This window comes from Cydia splendana, chromosome 5, assembly GCF_910591565.1.
Source record: "Cydia splendana chromosome 5, ilCydSple1.2, whole genome shotgun sequence".
NCBI classification, from domain to species: domain Eukaryota; kingdom Metazoa; phylum Arthropoda; class Insecta; order Lepidoptera; family Tortricidae; genus Cydia; species Cydia splendana.
This window is the reverse complement of record NC_085964.1, coordinates 18,405,608-18,424,397: the sequence shown is the minus strand read 5'-3', so window position 1 is coordinate 18,424,397 and position 18,790 is coordinate 18,405,608. Positions and strand designations below refer to the sequence as shown.

General features: G+C 36.6%; 2 protein-coding genes across 3 annotated transcripts; both read left to right on the top strand.

Moving 5' to 3' along the window:
* Positions 1 to 3,436: 3,436 nt before the first annotated feature.
* On the top strand, positions 3,437 to 11,550 carry LOC134790948 (uncharacterized). Its single transcript, XM_063761972.1, has 8 exons — positions 3,437 to 3,560; positions 4,137 to 4,190; positions 4,381 to 4,449; positions 5,142 to 5,549; positions 6,035 to 6,222; positions 7,409 to 7,550; positions 9,830 to 9,981; positions 10,751 to 11,550. The coding sequence occupies exons 1-8, from the start codon at positions 3,497 to 3,499 to the stop codon at positions 11,048 to 11,050; spliced, it is 1,377 nt and encodes a 458-aa protein (XP_063618042.1). The 5' UTR covers positions 3,437 to 3,496; the 3' UTR covers positions 11,051 to 11,550.
* A 415-nt stretch (positions 11,551 to 11,965) lies between these two features.
* On the top strand, positions 11,966 to 17,934 carry LOC134790942 (uncharacterized). 2 transcript variants are annotated; one of them, XM_063761960.1, is made up of 8 exons: positions 11,966 to 12,154; positions 12,392 to 12,442; positions 12,565 to 12,630; positions 13,093 to 13,551; positions 14,840 to 15,027; positions 15,368 to 15,509; positions 15,849 to 16,006; positions 17,481 to 17,934. In XM_063761960.1, exons 1-8 carry the CDS (start codon positions 12,091 to 12,093, stop codon positions 17,784 to 17,786), a joined length of 1,434 nt encoding a protein of 477 aa, XP_063618030.1. In that variant the 5' UTR covers positions 11,966 to 12,090; the 3' UTR covers positions 17,787 to 17,934. The 2 variants fall into 2 exon arrangements, with proteins under 2 accessions (XP_063618030.1, XP_063618031.1); XM_063761961.1 differs by having other exon boundaries at positions 11,967 to 12,154; positions 13,117 to 13,551.
* Positions 17,935 to 18,790: the final 856 nt, after the last annotated feature.

Below are 18,790 nucleotides of genomic sequence, written 5' to 3'. Positions count from 1 at the left end.
CGCCGAACCGCAAAAGAGTGGGTTGAAATCGAATCTATGCATGTAATCACGACTCTTCTACTGCTACCGATTGTTTCCCAAAGAATTACGCGCCATTATTTTTGCAAATTAGCTTTTGGACAGCTAAAAAAATCGTGTGGTAAAAACGATGTGTCTGTCCCTAATTTTAAAATTTGTTCACCTTTTTCAACCTGGCATTTTGGTGCCCTCCCTGTGGTGCCGTAAGCACGTGCTTGTTTTGCTTATTGGTTACAAAGTCTTTATTAATTCAACCATTAAAGTCGACGAGTACAAAAAACTTTAAGCTAGCTCTCAATTTAACATTTTTTTTAAACATTATTTTTAATTTGACCTTACAATTACTCGTAAGTAGGTAAGACCGTTAAATATTTAAAATGATTATCTTATCAGAAAATTATCACCAATTACTCTAAGAAAACTACTACTCTAAGTAATCCGGCACTGTTAACAATGTATTTTTTATGTGAAACGTGAGTGAAATCTCTTTAAAAAATCCGTAGGGGTCGGATTAAAAACTGTAATTAAGTCCGACTCACGCTTGACTGTACATTTCTAATAGGTTTTCCTGTCATCTATAGGTATAGACCTATTTTATGTATTTTTTTCAAAATTTTAGACCTAGTAGTTTCGGAGATAAGGGGGGGGAATGGTCATTTTTTGCCTATTTTCTTGAATAACTTCTAAACTGTTGATTCGAAAATTATAAAATAAAATTATTTGAAATCCTTACAATAAGCTCTTTCATTTGATATGTAACATAATATAGTTTGAAAAATTTTTTTTTTCATTTTTTCATTTACCCCCCAAAAGTGGCCCCCATGTTTAAAATTCATTTGTTTACGTTACATGTCCGTATTCGGGTCACAAACTTACATATGTGTACCAAATTTCAACTTGATTGGTCCAGTAGTTCCGGAGAAAATCGGCTGTGACAGACGGACAGACAGACAGACAGACAGACAGACAGACAGACAGACGCACGAGTGATCCTATAAGGGTTCCGTTTTTTCCTTTTGAGGTACGGAACCCTAAAAAAACAAAAAATACACGTGAGGTTGTGTGGGGGGAGGGGGGTAGCCAAAAATCTCACCAAATATCACCAAGGGGGAGGGGGGGTCAAAAAGTAGCCGAAAACACCTCGCGTGATTTGTGCACAACCCCTAAACTACCGAAGCTAAGAAGATAAGCGGCGAATATTCTTGTCATATTCATATTTTTTATTATTATACAAGCCATGAGGTGACATGGGAATGGCAGCTGTAGCTGCATTACTATACCGGCTTTACTGCTGCGACTGCGCGATGTACCCGGGCGCTGTCACTGCATATTTCCTTGATAAAATGAGTGACGGATTGAACGAACTCGATCATTTTATCGGGGAAATTGACAGTGATATCGCTACAGTTGCCATCCGAATGTCACCTTAAGGGTAACATTCCATTTCTAACCGCAGCTGCATTACTGTCAATTTTACTATGGAAATTGACAATGACAGCGACGCGTTCAGTACCGGTAGTGCAGCTGCAGTTAGAAATGGAATGTTACCATTAGCCATCTACTGTATGACAAAATTAGATTAATTATGACTCACTAGCAGATTAGGGGTCAAGATACAGAAAATGATACTTTTGAACCCGGTGTGTATTCTGAGGACACATCTCCAATCGGTCTATTAGAGGCATGCGATTTAGACCAGGTGTGAGGTCTTTCATATTGTGTAGGTAGGTATATTATGTATGAGTATTTTGTATTGTTACTTAGAATACTTAGTCATTTTTTATAAAACCCAGCCTTCGACTCCATGTCAAGAAAGAAAATAAAAAATTTAATAAACTTACCATGATTTTTGGTGTGGCATTACTGTGACAAAGTACTTACTCGTAGGTCTACCTCAGGGAAGTCATATAAGTATAAAACTTATTTAATGCCTGTCGATTGGCCTTTTGAACGCTCACTTATGAAAGTAAAGAGAAGGGACTCAATAATTGAGAAATTATGAACACACCCGTCAAATTTACAACCCAAGAATACTTCCCGATCAGCAAAATAATGAACCTTCCTTTCTTAATGTTATTCCATTGGCCACTCAATTACATCACATATTACGCTCACAGCAAGACATATTATTATTACCGCGAACCTACAAGATATTACGTCTCCATTAGACATTTATCTGTCGACATCACCTTGTCTGTCTTATTTTGCATCGACTATTACATATCGAGTCATAATTCCCATCACTTGACCTCTCTTTCCCTCTTAGGGGTAGCCCTATTAAGATTATTGTACGTTTTCTTCGACGTTGCAGATACGTAGTGGAGCATTCGAAAACAGCATCCAGGGTTGTCCACAGTTCGATATATGATGATGTTCCCTTTTAAAATTTATGCTTGCGCTCAGTGATGCAAAGAAAACTGTCATATCTCTGCCAGTTTATTTTATTGCGACCGCAACCGTAGCGCGTCCAGATAGCGCGAACTTTTCTGAAACAGCTTCATTTCTAACAAAGAGGTTATGATAAACGGAAACTCAACTCTATCTTTAACAGTTTTAAGGTTCGTTATGGAATGTTTCAAAGTCTCGAAAGTGAAAAGTCAGTCTGTGTTGGTGGTCGGCAGGGCCGCAGGCACGTTCTCACGAGTATCGGGCACGTTGGAAAATTTATGTTTATGAACTGAGAAATCTGTCATAAGGGATACGAATGGCGTGGCTGAATCTGAAATAGCGTGAATAATTTTTTACGCGCAAGTATTTTTGCATTCCTGTAGTGCATGTGAATTTTAGTCGGTGATGCGCTTGGTTAAATTTGTGTGACAATGTTTAAGGATCCTAGGTTTTTTGTTATTCCTAGTTTTTTTAACAGTAAAATTACATTATAGCCATTTGAGTCTAGATTTTGTTTACTTTTATGTAAATACCTAAAGATACAGTGTATAAGCATTCGCCATGAGAACGAAAGAGCTTAGAGGTCACGTGAAATGGTTTATGATTAATAATCGAATCCCGTCTGCGGACGGCTTCTGTAACAGGGGGCGAATATGTGAGTCCTAGCACAACATGACACATACTACCTACCGTACCTACATCAAATTGTCTTTTCCAAATCAAGGATGACTCATGCTAGACCGGGCCGAGGCGTCCGACATGTCATTTTCTATGACGGCTGATCGGTGATCACGTAGTGCTTTCCATAGAACACGAAGCGCTGGAAGCTCCGTACCGGCCCCGGCCCGGTCTAGCGTCAGTCATCCTTAACCCGGTCTTGAAAAGACCACTAAACTGAGCAACGAGCCAGTACAAACTAACTTCTTATCCACGCTAGAAAACATTTGCAGCCGCAATCGTTTCTGAAGAAATTTTATAGCTTACAGTATTAACCATAAAGGATTGTTATCACAATTTTGACGATTTTATAGATTTTCGACACCTGGATCATAAATGGAACGCCATTTTTTCTTAGACTTGGGGTCTGAAGATGCAACCAATATACGTTCTGAATTGTTTCAAGTTATGTTTACTATTACTACTTTGCACGGCAGGTCAGTTTTTTAAATATATGTAGATACATAATCGGGTAGTACCTATGCTTTATCTTTAATTTGTAACTTATTTACTTAGTATAACGAGTCACTATGTAGGTAAATACAATTTAAGACAGTTCCAGCATAGAACACTTACTTTGATACAGTTTTTTACTTGTAAGTATGTTTGCAAAGGTATTCTTTTACAATATATAGCTATAGGTAGGTACGATTTGTTTAAAATTTCTAAATTATATCTATAGTTTTCATAAAGATGTTTTTATGAAACAAATCGAAGTTTTTACACGGTTGTGAAGAGGCGACAGTTTTATTTACTTTCAAAAATACAATAACATCTTGTTCAAAAACGTAAATGTTTTCTTGAGTTAGGTAGAGTGTTCAGATCAATTCTACTTACACAGATCTAGATTACTGACTTAGGTATTAAGTTTCTACTTAACATATATTGTATGCTTCTAATTTTACTCATAAAGTAAAGAAATCATAATCAAGATCAAACAGCTGGTACCGAACTTAAAAACGTAGCTTAAACTTGATCCGGCAAAATTTTAATAATTATATTTTTTTATACAGATTCATCGCCCGATTCTATTTCCGGTTCAAATGAGGGAAATATTATGAGACTTGGTAAGGAACGACAAAGAAGGTGGGATAGATGGGTTGCTAGCTAAAACTTGCAATATTCGTATATTAATCTTGTGCACTAATGATGATTTATCTATTCTATGGAGGTAATTTTCGCAAGGACAGGGCGCAGGATAGGATCACTTTTTTTATAATTTAGATCACTAAATGAAAATATAAATTACGAATACAGATGCAGAAGACAATAGGGAGCCAGATGATGATGCAGTCGGAATTGATGATGTGGTTTCAAACGAAGCAGGTAAATATACAGAAATATATAATAAATAGACGACATTCAATGTAATTAAGAGTACTCGCCCAACGGATTAGCATCGCAATTCAGTGGGGAAATGCTGCCAGTGTTCTAGATATATTAAATTTTATTTAGTTTTAGTTTTATTTTATAGATAAGTTAGTTTTTTTATGTACCTAGCTGAAACAGAAAATAAACACATTAAGAGTGGTTTTTTTTACTAAGCGGTAACATGTCCAGCCTCGTGTTTCCTACTGTAAGTGAATTGGTATATTTCCCACTTTTCCATGGGACTTGAGACGTTGTGGTAAAAAAGATCTATAAATTACGTATCAAAGTAAGAAACCTTTTTGTGAAATTTTAGCAACATAGACTATTATTTTAGGAAGCGTTTGGCATCTACATCTCAATTCTAAAATTTTGTAGATTGTAGTAGGTTCCTTCCTTATCCTTATTTTCGTTAATTTAGGTTAATAGTTAAGTCACTGCAATAATATGTTATTACACAATGAAGGAAAAATATCTGACACGAAGAGTTACATATTATTGCAGGTGATAAACACCCACATTATTATGAACCAGCCGATAAAGATAAATAATATTTATGAGAATTATTTAATCAAACTTACTTAAGTTAAAAAGATTCTCAGGTAAATAAATGCTAATAAAATTAATTCACAATATATTGCTTCAATTAGTCGCTGATGAAACTAGGAACGCAGACACAATAGATGAACCTGTAGAAGATGATGATCAAGGCAATAATGAACCGATTGATGATGAAAACGAAAATAATTTACAAGGTGATACTCAAGACGCCAACGAACAAATAGATGGAGTTGATGCACAAGGTGATGATCCAGATGACAATAACCCAATTGATGAAGAAGAAACAGAACATGAGGGACAAAATGACGAGCCAGGTGAAGGTGAAGAATCACTTAACACGGGCGTGCAAGATAATGATGTACCACTTGGGGAACAGGCTAACACGTTTAAAAATGTAGATCAGATATCAGCTTTCAAATTAAACAAGGTTGAAATAGAAAAGTTTAAAATATGGCCGGAAGCTAAAGTACCGTACTTCATCGACGAGTTTTCTTATGGTGAGTGTTACGTCTATTACAATTGAATACATACGGGTTTCAATTACATTCAAAATTGTACGTCCCTTTGGGATCAAACTGCATAATTATGTAGGTGGCCCTAAAAGAACCCCTACATTGAGACGTGTACTGATTGTACTCAATTAATCAATCTTCTTTGTAGTATCCCAGAATAACGACTCCATTACCAGTTCTTGTCGGGAATGCGGCTCGCAAAAGCCAACCTTGTTTTGAAGATCTGCATCTTGTGGAAGTGGAATAAAAGTGTATATCCAAATTGCGGGTAGGAGGGCTAATTACTCGTAGGTTGGTCTCGTGGTGCGGATATGTTGCTAGGTCTTCCAGACGCTCTTTCTCCTTCAGATCTTTGAGTGATTCAGCGCCCGCGCTTAGGTTGTGAATATGTGTGTGCCGTACGAAAATTGGCGATTTAGGACACAGACCCGTCTTAGTGATACTACATGACTTTTAAATCTGTGTTCCAGACAAAGTTCTTCGAGACAAAATCCGCAGCTATCTGGACTACGCGCAACGTCGTACATATATACATTTTCACGAGCTCACTGAGCCGCCGAAGGACGAAAATGAAAGATGGGTATTTTTCGTCAATCGAAGAGGACAATTAGACTGCAAGGACTATTCCACTAAATCCTTCACAAATAGTGGCGTCCAGGTTAGTATGTAGTATACTAAACTTAGGTACTGCCTTTCACTTGACAATTCTATTATAAACTGAAATAAAGCCTGACAACAGTTTATTTAACCCTGAGATAGTGTCGCTGCAAACAGCTTACGTATGGCAATAATGTGCGTACGTCATGTATAGTCGGGGTAGTGGGCATTGGCTTCATGTTGATACTCGTATAATGTCAAAACATTGCTTACAGAGAATTCGGTTCTTTCAATTTACCTATTCGTTAAAATCTGATTCTAAATATTCAATATTTATATATTCTTCGTTTTCTGACTCTGACGAAGTCTGATTTTCATCAGATGTTGTGTCGCTTTCAGGACCACCAACCTCGATTATAAAACGTTCAGTCTCCAATTCGATTATAGGATTTTTATCGTCGATCTACAAATAAATGAAAATGATATGGTCTTAAATGAAATATTAAAGTTTAAACCAAACAACTAACCAGTTCAATACAACCGCACTATAAAATGTCAATACCGGTCATGTCAACAACCAAATTTAAAACATTGTTTATTGGAATGCTATGTAATCCTTCGTCTTTTTTAAGCTGTAAGTATTTCATTGCATTCACTACAATTTTTTTCGCATCTTTAGTATATTTTTTTTGGCTTTTTTGTAATAAAACCATTTATATTTGAATATATTCGTAGATATTTTCCGTTTGTTTACATCGGTGACATTCGATGACATCCAACGTTCGTTGTCAAAGAGTACTTGTTGCCAGTAAAAGAAATTAGTACCATTGAAAATCCGCAAAATGGCGAGGGTCAAATAAACTGTTGTCAGGCTTTATATTATAACTCATATACTTACTACTTAAAGAAAAAGTGAGCAAGCCCTCCTAGGCCGATCAAATTATTATTATTTTTCGAAAAAAATAATTTGTGCACACTTCCTGGTATTACACAACCTCAGATTACACGAATTTAGGACTAAATTAAAGTATCAGAACGATTTTCAGCTTGATGGAAATTAATTCCTAAAACACTTTTTTTTGGATTTATTTGATTGGCCTATCCGGTGAAAAATATTTTATATAACAACTTGATTTGTTCCCTACTTGTAGTGATGAGATGGTTATCTACGTATTTGTTATTTAAGTACATTAAAACGAGATTGATTGATTCTTATTAAAAACTCAAGTAACTGACATGATTGACAGAAAGTGACAGTTGGCTACGATTGCCTCAGACACGGGGGAAAGATGGCGGCAATAGTTCTGGCGTTGTTGGGCGTGCCACCTCAACACAACTCGCCGGATCGTGGTAACTCTATTACCATTTACGGGAGCAATATTATGCCAGGTAAGTATATGAGAAGGAAATTATGCTCTTTACTTTACTTAACTTTAACAGTTACAAATTGCACATCTAAAGTGTCATTCTACGGAACTTGCTATGTAAACAAAAGTGACTAGTAAATTCATCATTCAGAGACAATTTCAATAAGACGGTTTGTTTACATAGTTAGCAAGTTCCATACAATGACACTTTAGGTAAAGGATGACTCACGTTAGACCGGGCCGTGTCCGGGACGGAGCCTCCGGCGCTTCGTTCTCAAGGAAAGTACCACGTGATCGCCTACAGCCGTCATAGAAAATGACATGTCGGACGCCTCGGCCAGGACTCGGCCTGGTCTAGCGTGAGTTATCCTTAACGCTTTGGAATTATTTTTTCTTTTTTTTCTTTTGCGAAGCTGGTATTCGTTATGAATGTTGTGAGTATGCCGGGCAAGCATTTTCGGGCTTCTGAGATACAGAGGAAAACATCATTTTTTTGTTATGTTTTTTGGACTATGTTGTTGTTATTATTTACGCCTGGATTAATCTTGTATAAGCAATAGGTATAAAAGGAGACTCAGTTTATGACGATCTTAATACGACGTCTTTGATATTTCAGTAAAACTACTTACAACTTTATTATTTATGTTAAGATCATTGGACGCGATTCTACGGCGGCCGCTAAACCTCCTAATTTTATTTAGGCGTCGCTAAACCACTTTGCTATTCTATGAGCAGCTGTCATAATCAAATGACAACACCAATTTGAATCTGACGTTTCTTAATTTAGGCGGTCTATTCAATTTAGGTTTAGCTGCTTAAATGCTATTCAGTACATATCGTTTTTAAACAAAAACATAGAAACGTCAAGCTAAACTGACTAATTTTAGCGGCGAATAAAATAGTCCCGTTTAAAATACGATAACACAAAAAAGTCAAGTTTTGCAGAATTTCTTTTTCGAAATGGATGAAGAATACGTCATAGCTGCTGTGGTGGCCGAAGAGAGGGAGTATGGCGAGGGCGAGGGTGAAAAAATTTATTTGAAGAGGTTGCGAGACGGGTCTAACCCATTTGACCGGTCCGAGAGGAAGTTCCGTAAATTGTTTAGGCTGTCGCGGGCCATGGGCCGTCACGTAGTGGACACTCTGTGTGAAGGCGATGACACAGGTAGTTAATTATAACAAGGTCATTATCATTAACATTACAACTAAACCAATATAAGCCTAGTCAAATAGACCAGTGGGATTTGTACCAGGTGCAAAGGTGTCCATCACTACACAAGTAACATTTCCAATAATTTGATATACAGATTGGTCTTGCCCACTCCTACAAATTATAGTAAGTTGATCTTCCAAGGCTCTTACAACAGAATTTGCAGCTGTTTTCGTGGGTCTGATTATTTTAGCAGCTTCAGTTTCAGCGCAGTGGATGCGGTAAGGCGTTGTCGTTACGGTGCTGTGGCGATATTTGTACGGTACCTAAACTTCTCCATTCTCGAAAGTGGTAACCGGAGTTCTGCGTTGGCGTTACATTCAGGTCCCATGGAACACGAACGCAGAACGCCGGTAACGGCTCTAGAGTCGACGGCTAGAACGAACTCGAGACACAATTTGAGATGAAGAAAAGAGGAATTCATTTCTTCATCTCAAATTGTTTTCACCTTTATATGTCACATCATATTAGTAAATAAACATGCTTACCTCTTGCTAACATCAAGTTAGCATGGAGATGCTCTACGAGCACCTCCTGTTGCGTTTTATTGCTCCGGTTTCGCGACACCGACATTTTCCACGTTTTCCACAAACAAAACCAAACAAATTGGAATACAAACAAAGTTTACAAACTTCTTCGTACTTGACAGCAGATTTTTTTAAATGTTGCCTATTAAAATTTGATTAATTATTTTTAATTACATAATTAAAAAGTAACGTTTTAGTGGTCTAAGGTGTGTACACTAGTGTTAAATATATGTAATGGAATAAAATTCATTAAATTATCATATTTCACCCAAAAGAAAATACGATTTTACAGTTTTTATACAGATATCATTCATTCATTCGTTCACTTATTTTTTTAAAGTGGCAACACACTCAATTCAACTTAGAAATTTTAGAATCCGTCTGAAATCTGGCTAAATTTAGTCAGCTTGACGTTCTGGAATAGCACTTGTTAAATCCGCCGTCTAAAATATGATTAAAACTTAGACATTTTAATTTTAGGCTATTTAGGCGATGTGCACGTAGAATCGCGTCCATTATTTTATTAAAATTATTTACAAGGTTTATTTAATATTGTCTTTCCAGAAAAGTCGGGTTTATTCAAGTTGTTAACAAATGACGAATGGCTGTTCCATGATTTTGATTATGACTATGATAGTGCAGGCCACTACCCGGCACATAAATATACTGCAAATGGAGACAGAACTATAGATATTAGGAGTGATAAATATAGGACAGTAAGTATATTAAATTGCTTCCTTGAATTTGTATGCTCAATATAAAGAAAAAAAAATTATTTTCAAATATAGATAGCTTTTTTTTCACCTACAAATTGACAGCTGATGTTCACGAGTCTTATGATGATAGGTATGGTTATATCTTTCTGAACCACTTCATGTGTTATTGAAGGTGTGTAAAGAAAAGATTGGTGTAAATTATACCTGGCCTGGGGGCGTAGCAAACGTGCCAATCGTTAACGCTCCGTATCGTATCCTAGTCATCTCCCTCTATCACTCTTCCCCGCTAGTGCGATAGTGATAGTGCGTTTTGTTCGGTATGGCGCGTTAACGATTGCACGTTGGCTACGCACCCTGGCCAGTACGGTTACCATCAGTTTGTCACTGACATAAACGCCGTCGAGAACGTAATTTACTTTCTATACATCTCGCTCGCACTCGCATATTAGTGCAAACGGGATGTATAGAAAGTAAATTACGTTCTCGACGGCGTTTACGTCAGTGACAAACTGATGGTAACCGTACAGGTATAATTTACACCAATAATTTCTGTACATACAATAACGGCTAAACAAAACATTACCTAAACAAAACTGCTTAAAAATAACGTATTTTTTTACAGGGATCAAATGTGAGTATTAGTAGTTAGGTTTTCGGCTTTTTATTTACTTATAACTCATGTTTATTATATTATGATTATGTACATTACATTTCCTCACATACCTACAAGTTTGACATACACGTAATTTCTTGTGTTTACTCATTACAGGGTTTCCCATCTTTTGACAATATTATTAACACTGAAGAACCAAAAGATTACAGTCCAGGTGATATAAATAAAATAGCATCGCTTTATAATAACATTATATTCAAAGCTAAAAAGGCCCTCAAACTTGAAGACTGCAAAGCTTTATATCGACCAGGGCCCGGATTTGGAAATACCAGACTGACACAGCTAAAAGAAATACCTGAAAGACCAAAACCGAAACAGTATCTCTCTGCGGTTAAAAAGTTATATGCATATCTGGACTTTTATGGTGAAACACTTAGTTCACTAGAAGATAAATAAGTGCATTTGCAGGAGCTTATACCTAATACCTATTTGAAAAGAAACCAAAATAATAAACGCTTAAAACTGAAAACAATGAACATCGAAAACTTTCTAAACCCATTTAAAATCATAATTTGTGACCGTCTATCGCGAATTTATTTTGTTCTACAATGTGGGGCACGTGACGAAATAATTTATATACCTACGTGAGATGAGGCTTTAAATTAAAAAAAATCAAAATTTACACTTACTCGTAACAAGAAAAAAAATCTAAAATTTAAAAACTTTTATGTCTACCTTCAACTTTTTCATGCACTTCCGACGGGTAGTTATTCGTATGTCTGTTTTGACATTTATAATAAATTCGCGATATACCTGTGGCGGGCACGGATTCGCGCACTCGCGCAGGCCTGTGTCGGCAAGGAAATTGTCGATTTCTTTTGTTTAGATTTTAATTTTAGTATATAAAATTCTACTAGGGAATAAATTAAAATATTTTATTAAATATTATTTGATTAGTGTGTTTTTAAATAGCATATTCATCGCAATGAATAACTCCTCCTTTCGTTATTAATTAATACCGCCTCAGTTACCTAACTAAAGCGAGAATCATCATCATCATCATCCTCCTCCTAGGGTTTGTCCCGTACTGTGACGGGGTCCGCTTTCCTACTTTTCTCCTTCCACTTCGCTCTATCCTGGACATCGGTTTCCGCTAACCCAAGGCGTTTAAATCTTTGGCGATGACGTTACGCCACCGCTGCCTTGGTTTGTCCCTCCTGTTTGGGCCTGGTAAGGCGAAGCTAATGGCTCTATAGTTATGGGTATGGTAGGTGTAAGCTAGAGCAAGAATATTGGCATACTATGTTTGAATTTTCTAAACCACCCATTGGTCACAGGCAGCCACACACGAGAAAAACAACAGCAGCAACTTGTTTTTGAACATTTTTATAGCGTTCATAGTTAACCATAAAATTTTCTTATCACATTTGACGTTTTATTGATTTTCGACACCTAGATCATAAACGAAACTTTTCACTCACAAGTCGGGTTTGAAGATGCAACAAACATGTGTTTTCAATTGTTTTGTGTTTTGTTTTCTATTAGTAATTTATATGGCAGGTAAGTTTTTTAAACATACGTATTAAGACAAGAAACATAAGTAAGAGTCTAGCTTTACGACAGCTCCAGCAAACAACAAAATCTTACTTGGAATTTTTTTTTATACTTATTATCTGAATGCAATTTACTAAAAAAAAATCAAAATCAAGATCAAACAAAACCTGCTGGTAATTTACAAAATACAACTTAAATATGACCCCGGAAAATTTTATTGTATCTAAATCTTTTTTTAAACAGATTCATCGCCCGACGCCATTTCAAATGAGGGAAATAATATTAAACTTGATGGTAAGGAAGGAGAAACATTAAACGAAGATGGGCAGAAAACAATTCACTTATGTAGTTTTAAATTATTTTATATTTTCTTTCATTACGATCACGGAACTTTTGAATATACTCTACCATTACAGATAGAGCTGATGATGGGAAATCAAATGATGACGTCGCAATTGACGATGAAAATCCAGATGAAGCAGGTAAAATGCATGACGATATTTTCAAAAAAAAAAAATCAAAACATATTTATTTCATAGTTTGGATGTTACATAGGTGAAGTACAGTGATCCCCACACTAAGCTTATTTAAGATAATGATCTAAGTATATATGAACTAACCGATCGATAACAAATATTTTACAACAAATATATCTAAATATTAGATACACTTACAACTTAAAAAGAGATTAATTAAAAAAAAGTTCCGTAGTTTCATTCATATGACCTTCCATCCATCGGTATCGATCAGAAGGCTATATTTCAACTAAGTATATTGGAGACCGAGAACTATTCCAGGTCATGCTTGTAAGAATCGATCTATCTTGCTCGCAATATTTAAAGTCTACTAACTTACAAACAATGTGGAAATAAAAAGCTATTTTATTATTATTTTATTAACTTACAAACAACCCGACTCAAATAAAACACAATATATGGTTCTAGTTGCTGATGAGACGATGATTGCAGATGAAAACGATCCTGTACAAGCTGATGACCAAGACAAAAATGAACCAATGGATGATGGAAACGAAAATAATTTACAAGGTGATGTTCAAGACACCACTGAACAAATGGAAGGAGTTGATGCACAAGATGATGTCCCCGATGCTAATGCACCAATTATTGGAGAAGAAAAAGCAAATGAGGAACAGGGTGATGCGCCGGTTGAAGATGATGATGAATCAATTAAAACTGGCGTACAAGATGACACTGTAAAACTTGGGGAAGAGGCTGATGACAAAACAAATGAAGACCAAAATAAATTTAATGGACCTGATACAAATGAAAAAGTAATTTCCACACTTGAGCGAAAAGCCTTCAACTTAAGCCCGGCTGAAATAGAAAAGTTTAAACTATGGCCTAACGCTACCGTATCGTATTTCATCGACGAGTTTTCTTATGGTGAGAGTTACATTTAGTTAGCGATGTCCGTCAGTAGAAAAAGGCGGCAAATTAAAAAAAACAGACGTGAAGGGTTTTGTTCTCATAGAAAATTTTAATTTCGTGCTTCTTTCTACTGACAAAGTCAGTTTGCTAGAGTTGGTATAATTATGTATTTTAACTGAGTAGGTACGTATCGGGTTAAAAGGCCTGCGGGTGAAAATCGCATTTGAAATCTTAAGTCCGTTTAAGATCAAAGTGCACATAACGAGAGTATAGCTCTCCAATTTCTCCATGTAACCTCTGGGATCGACCGTAATATAGGTATGGGGAATATATATACTTCAATACCAAATGGAATTAGGCACAGGGCACAGTGAAACCTTTTGTCCGCTAGTCATTTACCTCCGCCCTTTAAGACTTTTAAGTAAAGGTTCTGTTATAGTAAAGTGAAAATGGTATAATTTTTAAGAGCTGCTACATGAAACGTGAACGTGATCATAACCTCGAGTTTAATACAGCTCTTTACACAAAATATATGGGTATAGTTATTGACTACCCTAGATTAGGTTGTTATAATATTTTACTATATTAAATGGGGTCACAGGGCCTTCAAAAGCTCTCGCCATGCCTTTTTATTCTCAGTAACTTATCCTCGCTCCAGCTCAGATCAGCACACAGCTTATCGACGAACCCTCGACCCCAGTTTATGGGTGAAACAGATCACTGTGTTATGTCTTTCCTGTAGACATACACGAGAGTTAAGGGCTATAAAAGCTAATTTTCTTATTTAACCCTTATCCACGTGAAAAGGTCCTCCTTTTATTTATAGAACTATGATAAAATCATTACTTACATGCCCACAAGCTGTTAACTATTGCCCACAGGAGAGAAAACTAGTGTGTTATCGCGAACAGTACATTTTTCTCTCCTGTGGGCAATAGTTAACAGCTTGTGGGCATGTAAGCAATGATTTTATCATAGTTCTCTAAATAAAAAGAGGACCTTTTCATGTGGATAAGGGTTAAATAAGAAAATTAGCCTTTATAGCCCTTAACTCTCGTGTATGTCTACAGGAAAGACATAACACAGTGATCTGTTTGACCCTTATAGGTGACCGGAGCCACGGCTTCGGGCCAGTTGATCAACCCTTAAGGATGACTCACGTTAGACCGGGCCGTGTCCGGGCCGGAGCTTCCGGCGCATCGTTTTCTATGGAAAGCATCACGTGATCGCCTGTCATGTCATAGAAAAGTAAGCGCCGGCAGCTTCGGCCCGGTGTAACGTGAGTCATCCTTTATGTTTCCAGACAAAGTTCTTCGAGACAAAATCCGCGGCTACCTGGATTACGCGGGACTTAATACGATGGTCCACTTCCATGAGCTCTCTGAGCCTCCTACGGATGAGGCCGAACGATGGGTCTTATTCGTAAATCGAAGAGGCGCACTAGACTGCAAAGATTATTCCACTAATTCCTTCACAAATAAAGGTGTCCAGGTTTGTAGATGTATACCTATTAAAATTACTGCCCTTGGGTGTTACCACACCAATCGATCTAAGGCATCGATCGACGTCGACTGTTCCTGTTCCGTGTCGACGTCGATCGATTTGTCCAGGTAAAAACTATGCCATTGATCGATTGGTGTGGTAACACCCTTTCAATAGACATTTACCTCACTGGATCAGTGACCTAAAATTGATCTTGGCCTCCAACACAAGATAACACAACACATTGTTAATAATCATATCTATTAGCTTCATTAGTTCAACTTACGTGATTTTTCCCTTAAATTTTTATAAAATCTAAAGCAAAATAGTTAACTGAGATAATTGACAGAAAGTGACAGTTGGCTACAATTGCCTCAAGCACGGTGGACCTATGGCGGGAATAGTTTTGGCGTTGTTGGGTGTGCCGCCTCAACACAACTCACCTGATCGTGACAAGTTCATTACTGTTGCCACGGAACATATTCTGCCAGGTAAGCATAGAAAAATAAAATTGATTGTCAGAACTTCTCGGCGTGTTTCTACTCTTTATAAACCTAAAAGGTATATGCAAACCAAGTTTCGTGCTTTCTGACGGATGGGACCATACCTCCATACTAAATTGAGCTGAGGAGCCGAACTAAGCAAAATGATTTCCTTCTTGGGCGTTAACACTTGAATCCTTCACTACGCTCAGGATTCTATTTTAGAATCCCTCGTTACTCTCGGGATTAAATTATATAATCCTTCGCTTCGTTCAGGATTCAATGTACCCTAAATATGTCATTTTGCTCCCTTGTGACACAATCTACTACATATTACTGTTTTTTCAGAAAAAGTGGGTTTATTTAATGTGTTAAGGAATGACGAGTGGCTGTTCCATGATTTGGAATATGACTATAGCAGTGCAGGCCACTACCCACCACATAAATATACTGCAGATGGATCTAGCACTATATCTGCTAAGCCTGGCAATTTGCGTAGTGGCAAAGTGAGTATACATATAGGTGAAGTAAATAGTGTACTACTATACGTAACCCATCGGAGAATGCCATTTGGCTTTTAGTGCGCCATTTGTACATTGCTGTATATGTTTTGTGCAATAAAGTTTAAATAAATAAATAATCTTTAAACTTTTTCGTTACTCAAAACTTTCAATAAATCTTCATTTTGCGTCAAAATAATTAGCTGTGTTAGTTTTTAACGACAATTTATTACAAAATAGATTTGATACTGATGTATTCGTGATTGTAGCTGCAAATTACACCGTAAAGCGGTTTAACACATTAGCTGCCAACGTTTTCGTAGCGCTACGCTCTTAGCCGATCGCAGCGTTTTCCCGCTTTGTAGAGAAAAGCGACTACGATCAGAGAACCCGCCGAGCGGGTTCCCTGCACTCAATTTACTAAGCATAGACCGCGAAGTCCGCGAGCCGGCAACAGATTTGATTAGAATGACTGTGGAAATACTGAATGAAATTTTAACCACCTTTTATACTCTACGTAGTGACTTTAAAGGTCATACTGAACTCTTTTTATTATGGAACCAATGTCGAAAACGTAAAAAAAAACCGGGCAAGTGCGAGTCGGGCTCGCGCACAAAGGGTTCCGTACCATAATGCAAAAAACGGCAAAAAAAACGGTCACCCATCCAAGTACTGACCCCGCCCCACGTTGCTTAACTTCGGTCAAAAATCACGTTTGTTGTATCGGAGCCCCACTTAAATCTTTATTTCATTCTGTTTTTAGTATTTGTTGTTAAAGCGGCAACAGAAATACATCATCTGTGAAAATTTCAACTGTCTAGCTATCACGGTTCGTGAGATACAGCCTGGTGACAGACGGACGGACGGACGGACAGCGAAGTCTTAGTAATAGGGTCCCGTTTTACCCTTTGGCTACGGAACCCTAAAAATTGGCTGTCCCATAGAAATCAGCGACATCACATCAGCCGGAAATTCCGCCGGAATGTATGAAACAGCCAAATTGTTTTACGCGAATTCGGCATGGGTCAATAATAAAAGTTGTTCAGACCTATAAAGTCACTGTAGAAGTATGGACGGTGGTTAAAATTTCACCTTGTATTATTATACAGCCTCGATAAAATCATCTGCCAGTTCGTTGGTAGATTGAGTACGATGTCATGGAAAACGCAGGAAAAAACAATTTATTAATATAATTTTAGTAGATTCATATTTATCAAATACAACCACCAAAATAAAATGTAACTAAAAGGTACATTTAATTTAAAATAAAAAATATAAATATCAATTGGTAGTAAGTAGTGTTAAGGGTTTATTGTAGATTGTTAACCAAAGGATGAAAGGCACTCATTTCAGTCGAGGTAAGTAACTTGGCGCTCCAACGAGGCTGAAATGATGCCTTTCACCCAAGTTAAACACTCTGTCATGTTATTACTAAACATACTGTGCAACATCATTTAACGCTTGTGTTTACTTATTACAGCCTCATGAAGATTTTGAAAATATTTTAAACACTGAAGAAGTAAAAGATTACAGTCACGGTGATTTAATAAAAACATATCTGCTTTACGGTAACATTTTACGCAAGAAACAATTGAAGGGTATGAAACTTACGGACTGCAAAGGTTTATTTCGACCGGGACCTGGTTTTGGAAATACCAGAATGACAGCGCCGAAAGAATTGCCTGAAATGCCAAAACCAAAACAGTACGTCGATGCGGCGAAAAAGTTATTCGGAGAAGATTTTCTCATGTTTGGTGGTGAAACCCTTAGTTCACTAGAAAGTTAATAAGTGAATTTGAAGATCCATTATATTGTAGCTATAACGAAACCAAAGTAATAAACTCGAAAAACTAACACCATTAAAATGTTATAACGTTTTGAGATTTTAAATAAGTACATACCAAAATTTGATGATAATAAAACTATATGACTGACTTCTGAAATTGTATTATGTTGGTATTATATTTATACAGTATTTATAATGCCTAGTGTTTTACAAAAATAAAATGGAAATTTCAGAAATACCTAATGTAACAGATTATGCAAATGGAAGAAGCGAATCAATTTCATTTGATTGAATCACAAATTCATATCATACCGGGATATTAAAATTTCAATGCGATCTTTTATTATATTTTAATGAAAATAAATGAATTTAATGAATCTACTAGAGATCACTGTATCACGAAACTCCAAGTATAGATATTATATAGATCTCCATGTGAGGCATGTGATATCCATGGTTAGTTAAGAAGGTCAAATCCGGCTCTTAGCTGTAAATTAAGATGTTTCAGAAACCACAATTTTTGAACAACTCAGTCGCAGCGATATACAGTTCTTATTCTTATTTTGTAAAAAACATGATGGTACCTAGCCAGTTCTGCGTGCACGTGAATGTAGAGCCGCCATCAAATATATCGGAGCGGCCAAAGTGTTCACAATATCTGAAAACGCACTCTAACGCCCTGACAATAGAGGCGTGTTCAGATATTTGTGAGCGCCTTAGCCGCTCCGATATATCTGATGGCGGCTGTACAATACATGCGTGCTATGTCAAGTTGCGCTTTCAGTAGCATAGCTTTACTATATTGAGATACCTATCTCAATTAAAGCTATGTAAATAAGTACCTATATGTATAAGTATACTTATTTCCTCTCTTGATATTAACGTAATAGAAAATATTTAGTTGTTCTAAGCTTCATTTCTATTCGCAAATGAACATTGAATAATTACCTATAACATTTCTGTAAAATTACCTTTTTTAATTAAATGTCTTAAGTAAATAAACA

What these genes read in the sequence shown, in the direction of transcription:
- LOC134790948 (XM_063761972.1), top strand. Translation starts at nt 3,497, where the DNA reads ATGCAACCAATATACGTTCTGAATTGTTTCAAGTTATGTTTACTATTA. An exon ending in ATTACTACTTTGCACGGCAG is followed by an intron (nt 3,561 to 4,136) that starts GTCAGTTTTTTA and finishes TTTTTTATACAG; the next exon opens with ATTCATCGCCCGATTCTATT. An exon ending in CATCGACGAGTTTTCTTATG is followed by an intron (nt 5,550 to 6,034) that starts GTGAGTGTTACG and finishes TCTGTGTTCCAG; the next exon opens with ACAAAGTTCTTCGAGACAAA.
- LOC134790942 (XM_063761960.1), top strand. Translation starts at nt 12,091, where the DNA reads ATGCAACAAACATGTGTTTTCAATTGTTTTGTGTTTTGTTTTCTATTA. An exon ending in TGAAAATCCAGATGAAGCAG is followed by an intron (nt 12,631 to 13,092) that starts GTAAAATGCATG and finishes ATATGGTTCTAG; the next exon opens with TTGCTGATGAGACGATGATT. An exon ending in CACGGAACATATTCTGCCAG is followed by an intron (nt 15,510 to 15,848) that starts GTAAGCATAGAA and finishes CTGTTTTTTCAG; the next exon opens with AAAAAGTGGGTTTATTTAAT.